We start from the raw sequence: 23,081 nt of genomic DNA on the forward strand, positions 1-23,081 counted from the left end.
AATCCAAAAGTTGATTTTGATAGGTAAGAAGTGCTAAAGTAAGAGTTAACCTAAGAGTTGCAGTAAGAGGAAACCTCACATTCTGAATTGAGAAAGATTTCCTTTCCTTTGGCCATCAGTTGTTCCATCTCTACTTTAATAACCATGAAATTTCACCTGTTAGTATATTGGGCAAGGCTTCCCAAAGGCACCATCCAAAGTGTGAACCTGTGACTCACCAGACAGTGGCTGAATGCTTTAGCCACGGGGCTATCATGACACAAGTGAAGACAATAATGTAACTAATTCAAGCTTTGTTTTAATAGGATAACATATTATAAGGAAGTGCCAGTACTTAAGACCTGCTGACTAAACACTAAACATGGCAAATTGATATTAGTGTAAAGGAGCCATCCCTTATGAGATCAACTAACATTTTGAATTAAATAATGGTCTAATGCTTTACTAATGAACAGCATACCACCACAGTAATCAACCCGAAGATTGTTTTGACAGGTATATACACATATAATATATACAATACTTACTAAGCCCTACATGACATGTGAAATTCACACATTCAGAGTATAAAGGGCCAGTTCCTTTTCCTTGTGCTGCTTACATTTTTTAATGAAGATCTAGTGACTGAAGGCCACACAACTTAGGTAAAGTAGAGGGTGGAGGCATCACTCAGAATAGCACTTAAGACCCTCCAGTAGCTCAGATTTCTACCCTCTGGACTACCATGCTTCCTGAGCAGCTGACATATTTGTCAACGAATTTTAAAGATATGTAATTATGATTTCCTATTTAATTTTAATGGACAAGAAGGATAAATAATTTTGATAAAAAATCTGTTTCTTATATTAATTCGAAAGAGCCAAGGAGTCTATTTCAAGGAGTCACTGGTCTGCTCATTCCAGACACTTTGGAATGTTTTATTTCAAATAATCTTGAAATATTACGATAAATTTAGTGCATAGTTTTTAAGAGCACAATGAGTGTATGCCAGTATCCAGCCCTTGATTCATGACATTGCATGTTCAAATATTGCGATTCAAATCTGACAACTTTGCAGTGTGTGTCTAGATCCAAAATAACGTTGAAATTATTATAGAAACTTTATTTTTAAATTCAGATAAGCATATTCTCTCCATTCAGCTAAAAGCTTCAAAAGAAGAGCATTCGAAAAACAGAAGTTTACAGACAGTACATCACTATTTAACCTAAATAGACACATGTTTTACAAGTAGCATAAGACAACGATGTACTTTTTCTGGCTTCAAGGAGACTGGTTAGCATGCATTAAATAAAAAGCATTCGGTACCTAAGCTACCTTGTAAATTTTGAATCTTCTCTGAATTTAACTCACCATACTTTCTTAACTTACAAAATTTTAAGGCTATCGACGAGAGATGCAATGAAACCCTAGAAAGCCGCAGAAAGAAATAGCTAGCTACAACATAGTATAGATAATTGACAGCTATGACATCTTTCAAACCTAGTAAACTTATCTCAGCTGAAATTAAATCTATCTTTAAAGCAATGATAATGAATCAAAACTATTATTTCACACTTATTCAAACAGAATCGAAAGAGATGCCGAGAATTGAATTATATTAGTAAAACTAGGCGATTTCTATTTTTTCTGAATTAATTACAGGGTTAATGCGAAGGTTAAAAATATAACTGAAAGAGGCATGTCATTCAAAAATGTTTGATCAATACAGTAGAAAGTTTCTTAAAAAGTCACAAATAGCCTTGATAATCAGTATATTTTTCCCCGCATAAATTCATTATTGCTAACTGTGCACGATACACTTTAAAACAATCGCTTCGGGCGAACTTCCGCAGTTTGCCTTATCCTTTGCCAATAACGTTTTTCTGAAGTGGTATCTAATTATCAACTTTTTCGCTTTATAATAATACATTATCTTCAATGGCTACCTAATAGATGGCTTAACTCTTTTAAGTCCCTTTCAATGCTGGTTCAAGTAAATGCAAGGCCATTACATTTTCAAGACGAGTGAACAGCTAACTCACTTTCTAACAGCGCGGAAATTCCAGCTAACTGTTCCCACAACGAACACCAGAGGGCAAACAAAAGAAGTGATTATAAGGAAGGAATTTAGTAATGGGCTAATCAGCCAGCATATTTTTATCATTTACTGCTTAAAAATCAACTTAGCTATGTATAGCGGATTGCTAATAGGCGTTTCACAGTATATTTAATTAAAGGTAATGTAAGTGAAAACTTATTTTGTGAATGAATGTTCATGCGCACGCATAATATTTACTAAAATCAGCTGTTTGTCACCTTGGCCTTTATTAGTTGCGTCGTAGTGCTGACTAATGTTCAATGGTATCCATGAAAGGAACACATCCTCTTCAGTTAAATGAGAATGAAATATACCCATGCCAAAAGGACAGTACATGTGTTCCAAGGAAACTTGGGTCTTGAGAAAGGTGTGTGTATTATTGTGACCAGACGAACTCAGAATCAACTATGTCAGCAACACTGGAGACCAGTTACCAACCGATTCAGCCCTTTTCGGGTGATTTGGGGGAAGAAGAAACCCCCCAGGAAAGTGGGGTAATGATACATGTGGTTCCTGAAAGTGGGAAAGGTAAGGAAAAACATTAACTCTCGTATGTTATTCTTTTCGCCCAGCAGTAAGTGACTATACTTTTCTTTACAGCCCGTTGGAATCACATTGAAGATCTCGATTCATTTTTTGCTCGAATGTACCATTATCATCAAAAGCACGGGTTCATGTGCATGATGCTACAGGAAACATTAGAGCTTCTACAGTTCATATTCATCGTGGTGTTTACGACATTTTTATTCCACTGTGTAGATTACCAAGTACTCTTCCGGTACGTATAGTATAATTGTGTATATTGCTTAAGTTTTAAGAAACATGACTTAAGGCTTCTGAATAAACCCTACCTTATGCTTCATGTATGCAATTACATTACAGAATGTAACTTGTGTGTTGGACTTAATTCTGGGAATATGTGAAAAATATTGATAAATCTCTTTTAAATTATTTTACTTTCTATTTCCACGGAGAAGCATGTATCAAAATGAAATGAAATGGGTGGTATCTTTCCAACTTCTATGACTGCTTATTCTCAGGGTTTTAATTTCAGGAATGAAAAGCCTCGTGGTAATAGTCCTGGAACTCTTGGAATAAATGGTAGTGTCCACAAGGTATCACTTGCAGATGCTGTTGTCCCTTTTGGCGAGTGTTTGGTTCACTTGGATGCTGTCACCTGGATTTGCATCCTTGTGGCCATGGTATTCTGGTTTCTCCGTTTCATCAAGGTCCTATACCATCTGATCCAGTTCTGGGAAATCAAGTCATTCTTCAACACAGCTCTTAAAATTGACGATGTAAGGGTTGTAACAAGGAATTGTTTATGATGAAAATTTTATGGTTTCAGCATTTGTATAGGCAACTTATATTTAAAGTTTTATCCCATCCCCATACAGTATATCTTTCTTTATTATTCTCAACGAATGTATTCTCCCAGGGAGTGTCGGTTTGATTTAGAAGTTAAGAAAAGACTACTGAAAATTTCATATGGTTTTAATGGCACGGAAACTTGGTCATTGAAGCAAGGAGATAGGCATAGGCTGGGGGCTTTAAAATCTTAAAGAGCTCTAAATGCACATGTCAGGAAAAAATTGTTAACAATACTTTTTATACGAACATTGTATGATCAGCATGGGTCTTCTCTCATGAGGTGCTCTTCTTCTTGCCATGAGGGAGGAGCCCTACATTAAGTTGGCCAACCGATGGCATTATCCACTGAAAGTGTAAGCGAAATTTAAAATTAGTTTTACAGTTCAAGGTTAAAAAGCTGTAGCTATTTGCATTGTGTCCAAAATAATGTCCCCTTTGCCCCGACCAATCTAGAAACAGTTGTGTTTTGGGGACTGTGAATTGTTTTTTGGCAAGAAATGTGATACCGTTGCAGCAAATACACACAACTTTGCAGTACTCGAATGCCTAATTGTGTGCAATTCGAGGGAAAATTTCATAATAAACAATATGCTTGTGGGTCACAGGATCAGATTATGGCTTTGAATTTCATTATTGACATATTTCTATACATCTAGATTAAGAAACAAAAATCATTTGGTGTGAGACCTCTCTCATTCCAAAGTACGCTGTAATTTTAAATTAAATGAATGGAAATAATGAGATTTTACTGTACCATGTAATGTCATCATAATTTTACCATACCATTGTTATGTTTAAAGAGATTCTGAAGGCAGCAAATGCATCAGCCTTGACGTCAACATTTGTGAATATTTTGCTACTCCTCTGTGAAGACTTATGACTTGATGCCATGCTGTTAAACAGTATTGGGAGTAAAATGTGGAGACACTAGTTTCTGAGTACCAGTATTTAGGTCAGGGACATCATGATTGTAAAATTGAAAAATGTTGTCATTTCATGTCTTTTATCACACATGTATGATAAATTTCTTTAAACTTTTCAGGCTAAAGCATATCCATTTGCTTGACTCCTACTATGCGTGTTTTCTTTCGATTAAATGATAACCATACATCCAATAGGCCCAAGGGTAGCAAAATAATGGCTTTTTGTGTTCAGTTTGGGTCTTTCTTGATTATGGTGTATTTGGAAGGAACTTGCCATCCCCTAGGATAACTTTTTAGTGGCATGCATTGACTCATGAATTCATACTGTACTACGTCATGGTATGGGTTGGACCTGTTAAAATAAGCAACATTCATTATAGTTTTGGAAGTACATCAATTAAGCTATCTTCATAATTCTTCTTCCTTTATCTTTCCAATCACCTGAATCACTACTTCCAAATGGGATAGGATATTTATGCCCCACCATATTTCAGCTCCTCAATTTTTTATGATGATCCTGGTCATTCCTTGCCCATAATGTGAATATATTCTTGCATAAATTTCACATCTGCTGGCATCATCACCCAATAAATCCAACTCCACCTTGATACTCATCTGCTATTCCCCTTAAAATGTTGGTTGTGATATTTAATGCCTGCTGTGACCAATTTCCTGCTGAAATTCATGCCCTGTTGATGTATTTTGAGTGTTGAATTAGGGAGAAGAATTATGTGTCATGAATCTATTCAAACCACATGTCTTTCCACATTCAAATCCATGTTTAAACCAGTTAGTGTTCCGTTTGTTTTCTCTTCCTTTGGAATGTTTGCAAGATGCTCCAATCAACTTATATTCATTACCGTTGCACTGATTTCTATTTCATAGGTTACAATGTTCTTATCCATCTGCTATATGTGGTGAGTTCAAGAATGCATGGGATGGTAGAATTTCATTTTGCCATTCTGACTATGATAACCTGCTCCTTTCTGTTTCCCTTGCAACATTGACCGTTAATTTTGGTTTTTGTGGATGCCTGATGGAATTGGTCCATGGGTGATAATCTTATAAATTCCCTTTTTAAGTAACTCACCCCATTATTATGTGCATCAATTTTTTTGACAGAGTAACAAAATCCAAACCAAAAGTACCTCAATATCTAATTTTTGAGACATTAAAGCAGCTAGTTTATCACTTTGTTACTTCTCCAATTAGCTAATGAGGTAATAGAGAAATTCCTTTAAAGATTGGATTATGGCTGGTGTGTTAACTTTTCTGATTTGAATTCTGGGTTAAAGTACATTTTTCAGTGATATCCCAATCCCTAAATGAGTGCTATGTGGAAATGGCTTAAAGTGAAGCGCTCCACCCATTGTGGCATGACAACAGTAGATTGATCTCTAGGCATCTCGCGTTAAGAGCAGAAGTAAGATTTATTATGCCTTTGTGCCTAAGTACGTTGATGTTGTTAATAGGTTTTTTTATTATAATCCTCATGATATTGCATTTGTAAAATCTCAAAAGATGATTTTAAAATATTTCTCCAACTCAGTTCTTTATAGACCTTTATTTTGCATAGAAAATTTTGATTTTACAAATATTTTTATAGGTATACTTTACACTTCCAGGCTTCACATCTTGGAATTGTTTGATGTACATATTAAATGAGTTTGTAATTTTTCACAGACTTTGTTTTACAGTGCAACACATTTCAACAACTTGTGGAACAAGTGCAACACATTTCAACAACTTGTGGAACAAGTGCAACACATTTCAACAACTTCACTGACTTGCTGCATCAGGTGCTGATGCAGCAAGTCAGTGAAATGCTTTGTACTATAAAATAAAGTCTGTGGAAAATCACAAACTCATTTAATATGGACATTTTCATCAGTGTTTTGAAAACTTAAGGCTGGGTTTTAGATGCTGGAAGTTCACTATGTATTTAATATATTTTTATTGTTAAATTAGTTGGGATCTAGCAGAAATATTTCATTTGAATAAAGTGGAATCCCAATTTTAAAAAGCTTATTGTTGAGGGAGTCATCATATTTGTGTGTTTGCCACCAGAAATACTGAAATGCATGTACCCTTTCTTTCACTTCAGAGTGAGTTGGATAACCTTACATGGCATGAAGTCCAGAAGAGGGTTCGTGAAGTGCAGCTGGAGCAACAGATGTGTATACACAAACAAGATCTCTCAGAATTAGATATATACCATCGTATTCTTAGGTAAATATAGTAATAGTGTTTCATTATTTTTTCCACACTAGAGATTGTATGCATACATTTACAAGTATATGAAATATGTACTAATTTCTATTGGATAGCTACAGAAAAGATAAAAAAGAAATTTACAAATTGTAAAAATAACCAGTTAGCCACTGCACCACCACATTTTAAGTCACTAATGAAGAAAGGTGATCACATTGCAGAAGCTATGTGAGCTATTTTATACAAGCTGAAGAAATATAGAAGTATGAATCAAGTGAGATATCTAGTTTTAATATAGTTCTTTGTTTAGCACTGAAATTTACTCAGTTAAAGGTTGACGGTCAAAAAATGAGGAGAAACTACTGCCATAAATACAAAATTCCATTACTATGTCAATAATTCTTGACTACTTAAGTTAAATACTCTATGATTACTTATAAATGAAACTCTGTCATTGCACTAAAGTTTAATCCATTAAGCAATGCTTAGATTGCCTAAATCTCTAATGTATACATGTGACCAGGTCTTCCTTCACATATGGAAATCTGCTAATCTCTTGGTATAAAGGTCAAATTTTTTAATTTACAGGTTCAAGAATTATATGGTAGCAATGGTGAACAAGTCCCTTCTGCCTGTGAGGCTGAAGATCCCATTTATTGGTGAAACAGTTTTCCTGACGAGGGGTCTGAAGTACAATATTGAGCTGTTACTCTTCTGTGAGTTGGCATCAAGATATTTCATAATGTTATTTGAGCATGCATCTCTTTCCAAACCTTCCAAAACATAAGAGAAATGAGCATTGTCTTTGAAACAATTCTATATTTTATGTGGTTCCCTGAAACTTAGATATAGCCAAGAAATAAAAAGCTTTTGTCAAACCTTTGGGTACTTTATAACATATGTACGCCACGCAATGGCACCATTTAAAATCAACTCTATGATTATTGTTCCTTTTGAATTTATGCCAAGATTATTGGTGATATCCATCATACCATCATCCCATGCCAAGAGGAATTTCCATGTATCCTAAGTCCTACTCAAATTTATATTAAAGTTCCTGGCCTTAATTTGTGGAAATGTGATATGGGAATCAAAATCAATGTACTTTTTCACAGATTTTATTGACCATTGACCAAAGTTTCAATGTTTGAGCATTATTATCTGCATACAGGATATCTTCAATAAGATATGCAATTGTTGAAACCATGGACAGTGGCTAATGCATACATTATGTGCAATTTTGAATAAAATGAAAATATTTTTTTTCTCTTACACATCCTCAATATTTCAATATTGGAAAGTTGAAATTAGTATCTCAAATTTACTTATGTTTATTTTTTAACAAGGAAAATTCAAATTTAACTTTATACATGGTGTCAAGAATGCAGTGTGTGTTGTAAAATTACTTTCATACTCTTAATCACCAAGCTCTAATATATGACTTAATGCCTAAACTCTAATGTTGATATCATAATGCTTGTGTTCATAATGAATATATATTAACAACATTTTCCTTGTACAATGTGATATATAAAAGCAGTGTTTTTATATATTTCATGGATTTAATTTATCCCATTTTGGTGTACATACCTTTTGACACCCAATTAAATAGTATGGTGATGACTTGTTAGAAATGTTATGTTTTGTAATTACAAATATGATACACATTAATAAAAATTGTGTATAACTATATTTAGGGGGTCCATGGTCACCTTTTGAAAACAATTGGCATTTGAAAGAAGACTTTAAAAAGGTTGTCAAGCGCAAAGAATTGGCGAGGCGTCTTTCAAAGCAGATCCTTTGGATAGGAATTGCTAACTTTGTGCTCTGCCCTATCATCCTTCTCTGGCAGATACTTTTCTCTTTCTTCAATTACGCTGAGGTGAGTATTCTAGTTTTCTTCTTTTTTACAAGGTTTAGGCAATTGAAAGCATAGTGAATTTTTGTAAATTTTGTTTTTGATTTGTGAACGTCAGAGCCATTCAGTTGAGGTTGTGAAATGCCTGTTATATGTACATGTCGTTTTGAAATGCAATGTGTAATTCTCCTCTTAGCACTATGAACTGCATGAAAATGGAAATGTTCAGACAGCAATATAAAAAACGGGTTTGTATGCTAAAGTCAAGGGTAAATAATAATAATAATCTTATTTTCTTTGATTGCATTAAAGTCAATTAAATACAAACACAGATGTAACGTATGTCACAATGAAAATACACACACGCACAATGTACCCTGAAGAAAATATAATATCAAAGCTAATCTAAAATAACTTCAAAATTTATCATTTATCTAACATAAAATGCCGTAATAGGTTTTATCTAAAGGAAACTATGCAGATGTAATTTAAAATGAATGGGAGATAAGTTTGTACATATATTGCACAATTTAGAATGTAGATTGAGGGAAAATTAATTATAGCAAGATTACTGGATACCTAAATTATTGTATAGTTCATTAGAGTGGGGTGAATGTTGGACTTTTTTCTTAATACAAAACTAGATATAGTGATATTTTGGTGCCATTTATGATGTGAATTAGGTAGGTAAACAAATTTCGATGGGGATATTTCTTTCTGGTTCTGCCTAGTCCTCGAATACCCAGCTTGGTACCCACTGCAGAGGCAGTATGCTCAACCTACTGAGTCTGCCTATCCCTGGTTTTGTTGAGTGTAAAATTCTATATTCTATGGTCTTGTTCCATCACCATATGAGCCTTATCTTTCAGTAATTGCATAAAATGAGGTTAAAGCATTCATGAGCTGAAACAAAGAAAGGTGGACTCAACAAGGGTAAGTAGAGTGCCTACGTGATGTGCACTTGGCAGAATTTTCAAGGGCTTGGAGGTATCAGGAGTTGCCTAAATAAAAAAAAATTTATTTTTTCCTAATGATTTGCATCATTAAATGGCACTGAAATATCACCAAACCTAAGTGATTTTTGAAAAAAAAATTTATATCTGCCATTGAACAAAAAATATAAAATCCTGCTTCTAAAATGAAATAATACTTTATAAGAAATCAATTCTATTATTTTTATTCTAATTCACTGAATTATAGTCTTGTATATGTTTTTTATCCCCTAAAATAATGTACTATAATTTTTTTTCTTTATTCCTGAAATATGTGCGATACTAAAAATATGGTTAATATGGGGAGTTGGTTGAGGAGATCCACCGCAACCCTTGTTCATTTTCTGCTACTGAGTTGTCTCAAACACAGAAATTATCCCAAATGCCTCAGAATTGTATTGATAAGTTAGGAGAAGTAATGTTTGATGCATTTGTACCCTAACTTTGCCGTGAAAACTTTCAGGTTATCAAAAGGGAGCCCAGCAGCCTTGGATCTCGTTGTTGGTCCTTGTATGGGAGACTCTATCTTCGTCACTTCAACGAGCTGGATCACGAGCTCAATGCACGCCTTAATCGTGCCTATCGTCCAGCATCTAAATACATGGCCATCTTTACCTCTCCCCTCATGACTGTCATTGCCAAGTAAGCTAATGTAATCTGCAGGACAGAGCCCTAATGTCAACTAGTTAACCCTTGTCTCTTTATTTTTCATCAATTCTGACGCTGACATCAAAATGTTCAGAAGAAATCATGTATGTATAATTTAAAATCATTCTCTTTATCCATGGGTCATACATACAATCTGGGTAATCCTTGATGATATGTCTTACATTAATTGTTACATCACAGGGGGGTAGTAGTAGTATCTAGGGGAGGCGACTGACAGCTGAGGGCATTTGCGCCATTGGGGATGGACAGGAAAGGATGAAGGATGGAGAGAAACCCGGCATCGGCATTAGCCTACTCTGTACGAAAGGCACCAAGGGGTCCGCAGATTAACGTCCAATCCGACAGACAGCATACTCACTCAAAGTGCCCTCCATAAAGCACCTCAAGTAGGGATCGAGATACCTCTGAAAAATATTCAACACAGCCAGGATTTGAACCTGGGCCCTCTGGGTGGGCAGCCAGTACGTTAGTCCCCGCACCATCTTGATCCCCTACATTGCAGGGATGTTCTGAAATCCACAATAGTAATGTCTGATGAAGTTTTAGTATGAAATTAGACGTGATGAATAGAAATGAAACTGAAAAAATATTAATCAAATTGTATCCTGAGGAAGCCAGTGAAAATTGCATATTTACTGATATATTCTTTGCATTTTTGATGAAAGATAAATGAAGCTTATTTGTGGCCGTGTCTAGTATGTGAATAAATACTGTTTCTTTGGGGGTATATGTTTTGTTATTTATAAAAATGTCAGTGTTATTAAAGCTTTTAGGCATTACATTGATTCGTACGTTGAAGTTTTTCTTCAGTATATTTTAATTTCAAACTTTTTGAAAAAATATCTGGTTCTTTCATTTGTGAAATAATGATATTGTTGCTCTGAAACTAGTTATGATAAAAAATTCTCTCCAAAATAAATGAAATGTGTTGCCATTCATTCACTCCTCAAGTGCCTGTATAATGCCAGGTCTTTGGCAGTAATTCTAAAATATTCCTTGGATGATTTAACTCATTCCTCTGGTGGTGAGTAATACCATTTTACAAGTTTCTAGTGGTGATATGCGATGAAATTATTATGAACTGAATTGATTTCTCAGACCTGGCAATAAAAAATAATTACATTTAGTGGTCATAATTTTTAATTATCAAATTTCCCTGTTTAACCTTTTTAAAGCTCCTACTTTTACAAAAGAGGAATGATACAGAATCAAGCATTATTTGTTCTTCTTCAACTTTGAAATCTAAGAATTACTTGTGATATCCATATTCTGGGTTTCACTAATTAGAGAAGTTTTTCTGTTCAAGTGTGTTTTGTTTTGTGGTGTAATCATGATAAAATGAATATGGAAATTTACTTTCACTTTAAATAATATTTAATGAACATTGTCATATTTTTCTCCCAGGAATATAGCCTTTGTCACAGGTGCACTGCTAGCTGTGCTAGTGTTGCTCACTGTGTACGATGAAGACGTCCTTACTGTGGACCATGTCCTCACAGCTATAACTGTTCTAGGAGTCATAGTGGCAGTGTGCAGGTAATTGAACTTTTGAATTAGTCTTATCTCTTTTACTGTGAATGAGAGAGAATGTAATTTCTAAACCTGTTGCATGTGCATGGGCAGTAAACTCTTACTTTTGTGCCTGTGCCCTTATATTCAACTAATTGTTCTCCTTAGGTTTTGCTAAGCATTGTCCTAAACTTTTTTTTCCTCTCATTAAAACCCACAAGTTACATTGTGTCATAAAAATAATCTCCTCAAGAATGTCTAGTACCTCATATTTTTACTCATGGCCAAATGATGTGGTACTAATTTTATTTTTAAGAATCGCAAGCATTTAAATTGATGCGCCTATACATTTTCTGTACCTTTCCCAGTCACCACTTCAGGATTAAAATAGTAATTCACTATAAGGGATAGGGAAGTATAAAGTGGGTATAGTATAATGTATGTGGTTAGGTGTATCATTAAAATATTAAGCACGTATATATAAATGCCTACAAGTAAAAACAAAGAGCTGATCATTGTAGGAATTTAAAATGATTAGTCAAGGAAGAGTGAAATGTTAACCAGAAATTAGAATTTTATTCAAAACTGGGAAATTTTGAAGGTTATTTTCAATCACTTTCTTGTATTAATTTTTTCATACCTCTGGCATTTTGTTATCTTTTCATTGCGTACAATAGTTTAGAAACCACTGTTCTTATTTCTGACTGTGAATATGCTTGCAATTTTATTCAAGCTGTACAAAGAAATCTTTTGGTTTAAATCATATCTCGTAACAAGAATAAATTAAGTTCAATTTTAAGATAGGTGTTCATAATTTATATTCTCTGCATATACAGGGTGACTGCACAATCAGAAAAATAAGGGAATCCAAAAAATTTCATAATTACTGCATTTCTTTAAAAAATTTGGGAAAAATGAAGAAAACTGATGATGACGCTTGAGCTTTGAAACTGGTTGTACGCTAATAAAGGACAGTGGAAAGTTACTTTGTATTCTTAATTTCATGAGAACCAGGTTCTTTGCATGACTTGGATAAATAAATGCCCAATAAAAAACAGATTCTTTCATGGACTGAGCAATTTTCATATAACATGTTTGAAATTTCCCCTAAAGTGCATATTTCTGGTAGTCGATTTCTACTAGAGTAAAACAGAATGCTACTGTATTTTTAAAATGAAAAATATTTCTTTAATATTGGGAGATGGGGTAAAAAGGACCCACCCAAAGAATTATTCATTCGAACACTCCACCTGCCTGAGTATTTTCTTCTTGTTCTTCACTTTTTCCAGGGCTTTCATTCCTGATGAGAACATGGTGTGGTGTCCTGAGGCTCTCATGACAGCAGTACTGGCGCACGCCCACTACCTGCCGGACGGGTGGAGAGGCCGTGCCCATACCAGTGCTGTCCGTTCTCATTTTTCTCAACTCTTTCAATATAAAGCGGTAAGGAATACATAATTCACCATTCAGTTTTTAGATTCAGCACCGAATGTGGGTAAAATATAGCAATAATTGATTGCAGCCGATTATGCGACCCCCATTATGAGTTTCAAATCTAAATACTGGTTGCTGCAGATCCTTATGCAATATAGATATGCAATTTTAGTTCATTTTTGGTCAAATTGACCTTCATGGTCATAATGTATCTTGCCAGGTTGATTTGGTCACCCTTGTATCCTTGAAAAATCAGGAATGGGAAAAAACCAAGAAAAGGTTCTGAAAAAAACCTGAAATGAGCAATAAAACCATAAATTTTGGAGAATTAATGTAATTTTACAAGAAAATATATAGTAGACAGTAGAAGGAAAATGACTTTGGAATTTTCTTCAATTGAGTGTAATGTAAATGACTATTCTTGTGATTTTTTTAAAACTTGTTTGGATTTCAATATGATACTAAATGCAAGAAAGTGAAGAATATCTGTCTGTCACATTTGTTTACATTGAAGGAGCGAAGAACCACAGGAGATGCTGTGACAGTTACTTAAACGGAGTCCTTCTGTTAATTTGCATTGAAATTTAAGTATTTTCATATTGTAAAAATCATTTTCCTTGACTGGGACTCAAAAGATGACTCCATTTAAGTACAGTGGAACCTCGTTTCATTAGCCCCTCACACAGAATGTAATTTGCATTAGAAGCAAAAATATTAGTCCTGAAAAAGACTGTCTTAGCGAGCAACGTTTCGCATGATGAGGAAAGGGGAATCCCCAGATTCGTTGCAAGTCTGCTACTGCAGTTTGTCTTTAGCTTTCGTTCCACTAGCATCTTAGCGTCACTAGCAATCACACATTTTGCCAAACTTGTGTTTGAACATATTATTAGTGATTTTTTGTGCAAAGTTAAATTAACATTTTGTTTGCAGCTTTAAAATTGATGCCGAAGAAAAATTCATATGAAGAAAGCCATAAGAGAATAAAAATAAAAAATAACGATAGAAATGAAAGTAAAGTCATTGAAAATCTGAGATTACTGTTTCAATGAAAATGATATTAATTGAAGCCAGATAATCAATGTTGGGTACATGTCCATTGCCAATTTATCTGCGATAAAGTCATGGTGCAAGTGATTCATAAAGGGAAATGGTTTGTGCATATGTACAAGTTCTACAATATCACAAAAACTGCCACTTACATATGAAAGATAGGTTATAAGGCACCTACCCATGATGTCACACTGATGGGAAGAATGAAACTGCTATTGATTTCAAGTGTTTGTGATTAGTTGATAAATTCCTAGCAGAAAGTAAAAGGTAAGACCATCATTTTGTATTTTTAAAGCTGAGGCATTATCCCTTTGCTAAATGGAAATGAGGATGATATTCTGTTTGAAAAAAGTAAAAATAACTGCGGAAATGATTTAGCAGCAATAATGATGAATTTCTTGAATTTTCTCGGAATAAAAATTTAAATAGCTGCTAATTTTTCAATGTGTAAAAATCTCATTTTCTTCATGTGTGATTAATCCTGTTATTTAAACCACTCAATAAATCTATTTAGGGAGGTTACATTTGGTCGCATACATGCTCTTTGAAGATTTAATTTGGGAGAACATCATTATGGAGGAAAATGTAAAAAAGAAGATGGTATTTTGAATTAAGTGGAATCAGAATAACAAGGTTTTACTGCGCATATAAATTATTATTTTGTACTACATTCTATTAATTTTTTAATGATAAGGTCATTGCTGTTTTTGATATTAATGGTTTTTGATTTTGATGGTTTTTGTATATTTACAGGTGTATCTGTTGGAGGAGTTACTATCACCCCTTGTGACTCCATTTATTCTGTGCTTTCACATTCGCAAGCGTTCTCTTGACATTGTAGATTTCTATCGTAACTTCACTGTTGAAGTTGTGGGTGTGGGAGATGTGTGTTCATTTGCACAAATGGATATTCGTCGTCATGGCCAGCCTACGTGGCAGGTGCCACTTTTTACACAGCAGACTCCACCTGAGCCTCCTAGTCAACAACCTTCCAGTGGAGATGATCGGGTCATTGCAATGGTATGTGTAACCATTTGGAAAAGAGAAGGTCTACATGTTATAATTAATATATGTTTCACTCTTCAAACTTTCCTTTGATAGATTTCTTTCTTCACAATTTGAACCTGAAGTGGGATCAGTGTAAAGCTAATGAACCACTTTCTTTCAAATACTAGAAAATATACAGTTGAATATGAGTGTATGATATTCATGTTTTTAAATGCAATTGAAAGGAAAACATAATAGAAATATTTGGCATGCTATGTTTAATTTCATATCAGTTATTACTCAACCTTTGTTTAGAGCACTATTTTGTTGTTGTATGATTTTTTATTCAGCCTGAAAATTATGTATCAAAGGAACTCACATCTTGTCAGTGAAAACCAATACCATAATTTTATATGTAACTATGTAATGCTCTTTTGAGTAGCAAAATAATTATAATTGCCTAGACTTGATAAAATAAAATTGTCACATTGTTACTTGGGTAAGCTCATACTAGATAATTAATTGCTTGAAATTGCTCTCTTACCTAATATTTATCTAATTTTCCTGTCTTCTCTTTCCATTAAGCTGACTTAAGTGAGCTGAAAAGTATAGAATCTTAAGGTCATTAAGTGTGACAAAAGTTCACCTAATCCTGCTTTCCTACAGTGTTCATTGGGAAATAATGCATTATTTGTGGCTCACTCTGATTTTATTTGCAGCAAGCTGAGAATGGCAAGACAGAGCTCTCTTTAGTGCACTTCACCCTGACCAATCCAGAGTGGAGGATGCCCCCAGGGGCTGAGGACTTTGTGGAGGCCCTGAGACGGCAGGCCCAGAGGGACGTTGTGGGTGAGACAGGAGGGGGGCCGTGGTTACACTTGCACACCAACCCCCTTTACTCTTCCCTTCATTCCATCTCATCGCTGGGCGTTGGGGTGAGTGCATATGCTATTTGCTTGAGAGATATTTGAAATCATCCCTGGGCGCTAGGGTGAATGAATGTGCTATGTGCTTCAGAGATATCTGAAATAGTGGCACCCTCTTGTCGACCTGCCTCTCATTTGTAATTAGGTGAAAACATAGGTGAAAACATGAATTGCATACCCTGAATTTATGCTCACATAATATTATTTAATGGCTACTAACCATTGCCTGTATCAACCAAGGCTTTATTGTTGAGACAGTTGAGTTTAATGTTGAATTATATTTCTATAATAATGCTGAAAAGTAATGAAAAGACATTTAACATTAAGATGCTGGAAATTCTACAATAAAAAGGATACCAGTGTAGAGGATCTACAAGGAAAATAAACCTTCATATTTCAATAATAGAACAATAGCTCTGAGTACAGTGAAACCTTAAATATGTGGGTTGAGAAGGCACCAGTGATAAACATTTAAAATCATCACAATTGCTGAACTGTATTCTCTCTTATAAATGATATTTCTTGTAATAGAATGGTAAAATCAATAATATCAAAAAAATTTGTTTATGCAATCAGTTTCAACATATGCTCTAACAATGGAAAATTTGGAGCATGATTTCCCACACAGTGAAGTTTCTGTTATACCATAAGGTGTCCTATATTCACATATACGTCTTGCAGGATTACAAGCTTCTGATTGATTTCCAATGTTTTTATTTTCTTTTCAAAGTTTTAAAGCCGTATCATAACATGTGGCCAAAGTCAGTCAAAAGCTGTGGTATTAATTGAAGTGATTAAAAAAACAAGTCTCATCCACCATGACATTAAAATCTGCTTGGGAATAGCAAAACTTATTTTCTTCTGTCAAAAACATATACAAGTATGTTGAGTATATGTATTTACAATATTGATTAATAACTGTATTATTAATTAAATGAGCTGAAAAAAATTAAATATTTATGAGTATCAAAATCCATATCAGTAAGAAGCAATTTTCAAGAATTACTTATTTTTTCCTAAGGAATAAATGTAAAGTGATCACTTATGTCATGACAGTTTGTCCAATGACACGTTTTTAAGGAACTACAGTCTGTTATAAATTAAAAATTTTAAAGTTAGGCAATTTTCTATGTGTACTTGACTTGTGGCTTTGATGTTCCTGTAGTATGGAAGTCTGGTAGCCAGTGCCTTGGGTGGTGGGCATGGAGGACCTCCAGCATGGCCTCCCCAAGTGCCTTTTGCCCAGCAATCTGAGATGGCTGGGGACCGGACATCACCTAGGCAACGAAGTATGTGTCCTGGCCCTACACTGCCACCAGTTCGAAAGGGCTTGAGTCGGGCAGAGGGACCAATGCAGTCCTCTGATGGCAGGAGCCTTTTGTTAAGGTATGATTAATTTTTTAAATTTATAATGTCAGTTACACGAATGCCTATTGAAATATTTTTTAATTAATCTCTTATAAACATTGTTACTGGCCAGGTTAGACTGTTAACATCCCAGCATAATAGACCAAGGGTTATGGGTTTAAGGTCTATCTCAGGCATGGTTGTTGTATGAGCTCAGGTATTCCAGACTCTGGGAAATCTGACTATGGGCCAAGCATGCTTATCAGGAATCTGGGGACACAGGCAAGGCAAGGAAGCAAAAAAGAAAAGAATTAATTCTGTGCAAAAGTAAAAAAAGCTGTAAAAATACAGTGAGAGAAATTTCAAAGAGATGCAATGACAGGGACAATAAGTAAAGTTTTGACAAAAAGACGGCTAAAAGGTTGGTGGTTTGGGGGGTGGGGGGAGTTATTGAGAGAAATTTGGAGAAAGCAGAAAAAGTGGATGCTGGGCTTACTGAGTGGCAATTGGCAATTGGGCACTGTGGTAAAGGGTAGAATGACAGGTAAATAAGTTAGATTTGCGAAAATAAGAGGCATGTTGAACAAAATAAAGGAAGGTAGGAAGTGGTGGAGTTGAACAGACACTGTAATGCAGGTTTTCTTTATATACTGTCATGGTTGGTGGAGCTTAAAAATATAGCAGAGTGTCGGTATTTAATATATATATGGAACAGCCTTGAAAAATACTCTTAGTAAGAGGCATTTTCAAATTAAATTAGTTAATTTCACTTCTTTAGGAAGAAGGAATAGATAATTTCTATTCTAACTTCTTTAAAAGCTAGCAAATGCAATATAATACAATTGTGAATGTTCCATCTAGAAAAATGACTAGGCAGAACATCTATCCACCAAGAGAGGATCTAACCTGTGGCCTCTGGATAATAAATGACTCCATGCAAATGTGTTTTGCTTTTATATTGTTTCTGCCAGTCAAGTATTTTCATTTGTGCCTGGTGAGATACCATCCCTGAGAAAGCAAGTTTAGTTATACATGCCTTGTTCAGGGAGTTTATTCAGCTGTAAAAATATCATTTGATTTACTGCAGAAAATTTAGAAAATCAAGAATCGGCCATGAATTTTAAGTTTTAACCAGGAATACAGTGATATTGTGTGCAAGTTTTTCCTTGGCAATCGTACATCCCCACCAATGATCAGTTAAGTGATGAGATCAGACAGTGAATTAAACTGTGGCTCAGAATATCTTTTAATCAACAGAGATTAGTGTTTCATTATTTTGTTAATATGTATTTGGAAATACATTTTTTAATTTCATCCTCTATACATGTCTCTATTTAACTTGCTTTTTGATTCCTATGGAACGAAAAAACAGCATTCACCAAGTGCGAGGAACTCCTCTTGCGCAGTCAGCCTTTGGCCTTGATACTAACAGCCCAAGTATGATGCCTGGGTTGTCACCGCAGGGCCATTGGGGCCCAGAAGTTGTTCCTGAGCTCACCGTGGCAGACATGAGTCTGGGCACACTTTACCTCCATGAATTGCACCATCGCCAGGTTGGTATCATATCATGGTCCTTAATTCTTTTGATGCATAGTAACGATTCTACCTGAATATAAGCCAACCCCCCCCCCCCCAGTTTGCATTATCAAAATGACCAATTCCTCTGTTGGGTATTTTTGCCCATTGTTCATATTTTGTCTTCTCCCTCTGCCAAGCCTTGGTTAACATTTTTTGCCAATGACCATTCAACTATGCTAAGTTCGGTAGAATTCTGTTTATCACCTTGCAGTCTCATATTCATTGCTGTTATTAGCTTATTTAATTGAAGTTGGCTCTTAATCAGCTGGGACCTATATTAGACTTCAAATTTTATTCATTTTCTTTACATTTTTCATCTTCATCATATTCAGTGTTTGTTTTTAGATGGTGTATTGCCACTGCTGCTTTATATTGCAAGTGGCATTCCTGTAGCCCATTTCTTGTTATATTCCATTCTCCAGTTCATATTTTATGAAGGTCTAATCACCTTTGATATTATGTTTCCTTCCCATTGTACATTTTCAAGACTGCATTCATATATATCTTCTTTGTATTCATGTTCTCTTAAAGGGATGCATTCCTACAAACGTGTGGTCTCCATTTCAACCTTAACTATGAAAGTCTTCACAGTGTCTCAAGAAGAATTTCAAAATGTCTTGAGTGTGTAAGACCATTCTTTGATATCCATTTTCAGATTCTCTGTTCCTACATTGGTCAGAGTTAGCTAATATTCCATATTCAAATCCTAAATTATTTTCTTAGCTTGACTGATATATTCTTTCTCATATCCTTGCCAAGAGATAGAGCATTTGTTTACTTGCAGAATATTTTTCTCAAGAGGAATTCTTGATATTTTTATTTAATAATGATTTTATACAAAAATATGAATTAGATTCTACTGATCGGGAATATAATGTGGCAATTTTCCATTGTCCTTTACATTGGTATTGAAGTATTTTATGTAACTGTTACTAGACAGTTAGATAAATGTTGCTTTACTGACATCACGATTTCCACCTATTCTTATGAAGGAGGGAAATTGTTCTGTTCACCTAGCTAATGGCAACAGGCGTTCCCTATATTCCTTCTCAAAATTTTATGGTGTGTATTATGTATACAGCACCTAACTCAAGAGGTGACCACTAGCCCTATAGGTGTGTTGGCTAATTGTTCAGCACTGCGTATTTATTCATCTAGTATATCACTTAGTTATCCAGGACCCACCTTAACTGGTAGATTATGGAAAAAAGTCACCTCTTTCATACACCCTCATAACTAGAGACTGACTCATCATCTAGAAAGTGGTCACAGAATGTTTATTTCAACATGAATCATGAAAGATAAGCAGTACCCATTCAATTTTGTTAATTGTTTGTCTAATTTTTATTAGTGTTCATTGGCAACTATTAAATTTCCTGTCTTTTCAGAGGAGGTTTAACTTGCTAACACTGTATACAACAATCTAATATGCATTTTATAGCAATTGGATTGGTAACAACATGTAGGTAGTCTCACCCAGAATATTTTCATCCTTTTTCACCTGCATCCAGATACCATTCAACGAATAATACTTTTGTGCTGCTGGAAATGATGTATAAGAATCAAGATACATTATAACATCCTTTGATTTGAACTATATAGAAAAATGTCCTTGCACAGAATCCAATATTCAGATGATTGGCAGCTTCCTTAATCAGATCAGTCCCTCAGCTCATTCATTCTGCTGGGTTTTCACGGTGTTAATTTATTTGGATTTCTAACAGGTGAACCGATTTTGGAACTACTCTGGTGTTACGGGTAGTGATGCAAATTTACCCTTGTGGCAACAGAGACGGCCTCAAGAAAGAGCATCAAGTCAACAAGTGATCACTGCTCAAATGTCAGGAATCATGGAGAGGGCAGATGAAGCAGAGCGAATGCCTCTACTTATTCCAGGCACATCACCTTTGTCATCACAGAGAGGACAGACAGATCAATAGTCACTGCCAATGATTAATTCATTTTGTTATGTCGCTACTACTGCCTTGCCATTGATAAATCCTTGGAAATGAACTGAAAGATTGTGTATGTTAAATCTCAAAAGGGCTTATTTCTGGTGAAAAATGACTAAAATTGGTATGCATGAGTTGGGTTCAAGAACCAAAGACTAGTGAAAAAATGGTGCTTTTAATGTTAAAGTGGAGATTTGTTGAAAGATGATTGCCTCAAAAGCAGACTATTGCTTTAAGTGTGGTAGTGTGATGTGTGAATCATTTTCAGTGAATTTTGCCATCGAAGATGTTTTCCAGATTCTTGAAAAAAACCGTCAGATTTTAACTGATTAATAATTGAAGCCATGTTACAAGGCCTTATTAGAAAGTTCTGGGAGTCTATTTTATGGCTCTGGAAGGAAAAGGACAATACAATAAAAATTGTAGTCTTTTGGTTCCCATATTTCCTCCTAAAAGTCTCATCAAAGGATTACATAGTTCCATATCTTTTAATCCAGCCACAAGTCACAAATTTTTAACCATGTTAGTCAGGATCATTAGTTGGAATTTAGGAGTGATCTCATGTTTCATTTCTCATCTTTCATAATTAGAGTTTCCATTGATATTTTTCCTTGAAAAGTTTATTCCATGCCTGGAGTAACGCTAAACGTGGCATGCATCTGTGATGTATCATGTAACTTCCCAATGACATTTTTTATAAAATTCGTTATTTGCTTAATGTAAATTTTGATTCATAGGTTTAGTCTTTCAAGCAGTAAATGGGCTTATTACCCAATGCACCAAACATATATTTGTTCATAATCAAATAAGTTCCAAAACTTTAAAGGTCTTTTGTAGTGTGGTTGAAGGTATGAAAGGATTGTTTTTAGCATGGCAATGCACATTTTTAAAATTAGGTAAGTTGCTTTCTAGTCATGTGCGAACCTTCTTTTGTGAAGGCTAATCTTAATTTCCTTCCAAACAGCTAACTCTCGCATCATTAGAATTAATATTAGTTGATTAATGACTTGACCTATGTTAAAGATTTGACTCCTCTGAGGAGACAACTTTATTTTCACTGTTGTCTTACTTATATAATATGAGCCATCTATATAATTTGATTTTTTTTAGATGACGCTCACTACAAATGTGTCTAGCGTGGTAGCCAAGTCTAGGCACTTCCTTGGTTGTGAATATTCATCGCTCACACCAGCAAGATGTGAAAATTAGGTGGATGTGGCGGCAATCCAATTCCTTAATTAACCACTTTTCTGATTTGGTAATGCATATTAGATAACTATAAAAAAAGTATAATATCATTGATTTTTTTAACCAATTTTTAGACGGTTTACTTCCTTGAAGTAAATTTTATGGTTATTCTTAATCTATGGCCTTACAGAAATTTTAGTTGGATATGATTTTCACATGTATTGATCATCATTGCTCTGTGGAAGATGTATGTACCTTTTAGCATCATTGGCATAATATGATGTACCTGATGTAAAAAAATTTTCATGTAATGTTTTTCTATTCCTGCAAATTGTGCAAATGATTTACTCGATGAAAAAAATTCTCTGCTTTGAATAAATTAACAGCATTATATTTACTGTAGTCATCCCCCAATCCCTTTTAAAAACTGTTTATCAGACATCATTTGTACATGAGGTGGTTAGAGTGTTATTGAAAGTAAACTTCAGCCTATATTCACTAAATCATCCTATGAAGACTATGAAATGTTCAAATAATTTGTTTCCAATTTAACAGTGGCATGAATCAGTCAAAGTTGCATGCAAAAATAAAATGATATATGAGATAAAAATAATCACAGAGCTGTGAAAATAATTAATAAAACCATGAAGAGTTTAATAACCTTAATGTTTATTTTAATCTAATAAAACCAGTAGCATTTTCATCAGTCATCACTTTCCAAATTAGGGATAACATTAGGTCTATCTAAACTGGGCAGGTATTAACTATATAAAGGTTGCTGTTTTAATATATATTTAAGTTTCTAAAAGTAGTGGCAAGGAAATATGAAAGAATCGTAATGAGTTTTTTTTTAAAGATTATTTCTATTTTCTATGACTTGGAAAAAATATTTCTTGACTCATAGTCAGAAATACATAAGGTAATTTTGCCTCTACATTTTAGTACACATGGTCCCAGAGTCATGGGAATTATGTTCCTGAAAACGTCCATTGGTCAGATTTGACTGTA

The 23,081-nt window shown here is 34.6% G+C and overlaps 1 protein-coding gene across 2 annotated transcripts; it reads left to right on the forward strand.

Moving 5' to 3' along the window:
- Positions 1-2,106: 2,106 nt before the first annotated feature.
- On the forward strand, positions 2,107-22,727 carry Atg9 (autophagy-related protein 9). 2 transcript variants are annotated; one of them, XM_071594942.1, is made up of 15 exons: positions 2,107-2,217; positions 2,312-2,606; positions 2,679-2,856; positions 3,133-3,376; positions 6,477-6,601; positions 7,172-7,299; positions 8,281-8,465; positions 9,897-10,075; positions 11,507-11,638; positions 12,901-13,054; positions 14,849-15,115; positions 15,802-16,017; positions 17,174-17,394; positions 18,728-18,908; positions 20,658-22,727. In XM_071594942.1, the coding sequence occupies exons 2-15, from the start codon at positions 2,486-2,488 to the stop codon at positions 20,871-20,873; spliced, it is 2,547 nt and encodes an 848-aa protein (XP_071451043.1). In that variant the 5' UTR covers positions 2,107-2,217; positions 2,312-2,485; the 3' UTR covers positions 20,874-22,727. The 2 variants fall into 2 exon arrangements, with proteins under 2 accessions (XP_071451043.1, XP_071451044.1); XM_071594943.1 differs by having other exon boundaries at positions 2,126-2,222.
- The last annotated feature ends 354 nt before the right edge of the window (positions 22,728-23,081 follow it).

The sequence above is a fragment of the Hetaerina americana genome, unplaced genomic scaffold (assembly GCF_022747635.1).
Source record: "Hetaerina americana unplaced genomic scaffold, ioHetAmer1.1.p SCAF_7, whole genome shotgun sequence".
NCBI classification, from domain to species: domain Eukaryota; kingdom Metazoa; phylum Arthropoda; class Insecta; order Odonata; family Calopterygidae; genus Hetaerina; species Hetaerina americana.

Coding starts and splice junctions, on each gene's coding strand:
- Atg9 (XM_071594942.1), top strand. CDS start 2,486: ATGTCAGCAACACTGGAGACCAGTTACCAACCGATTCAGCCCTTTTCG. Junction 11,639..12,900: donor GTCATAGTGGCAGTGTGCAG/GTAATTGAACTT, acceptor CACTTTTTCCAG/GGCTTTCATTCCTGATGAGA. Junction 17,395..18,727: donor GGCAGGAGCCTTTTGTTAAG/GTATGATTAATT, acceptor ACGAAAAAACAG/CATTCACCAAGTGCGAGGAA.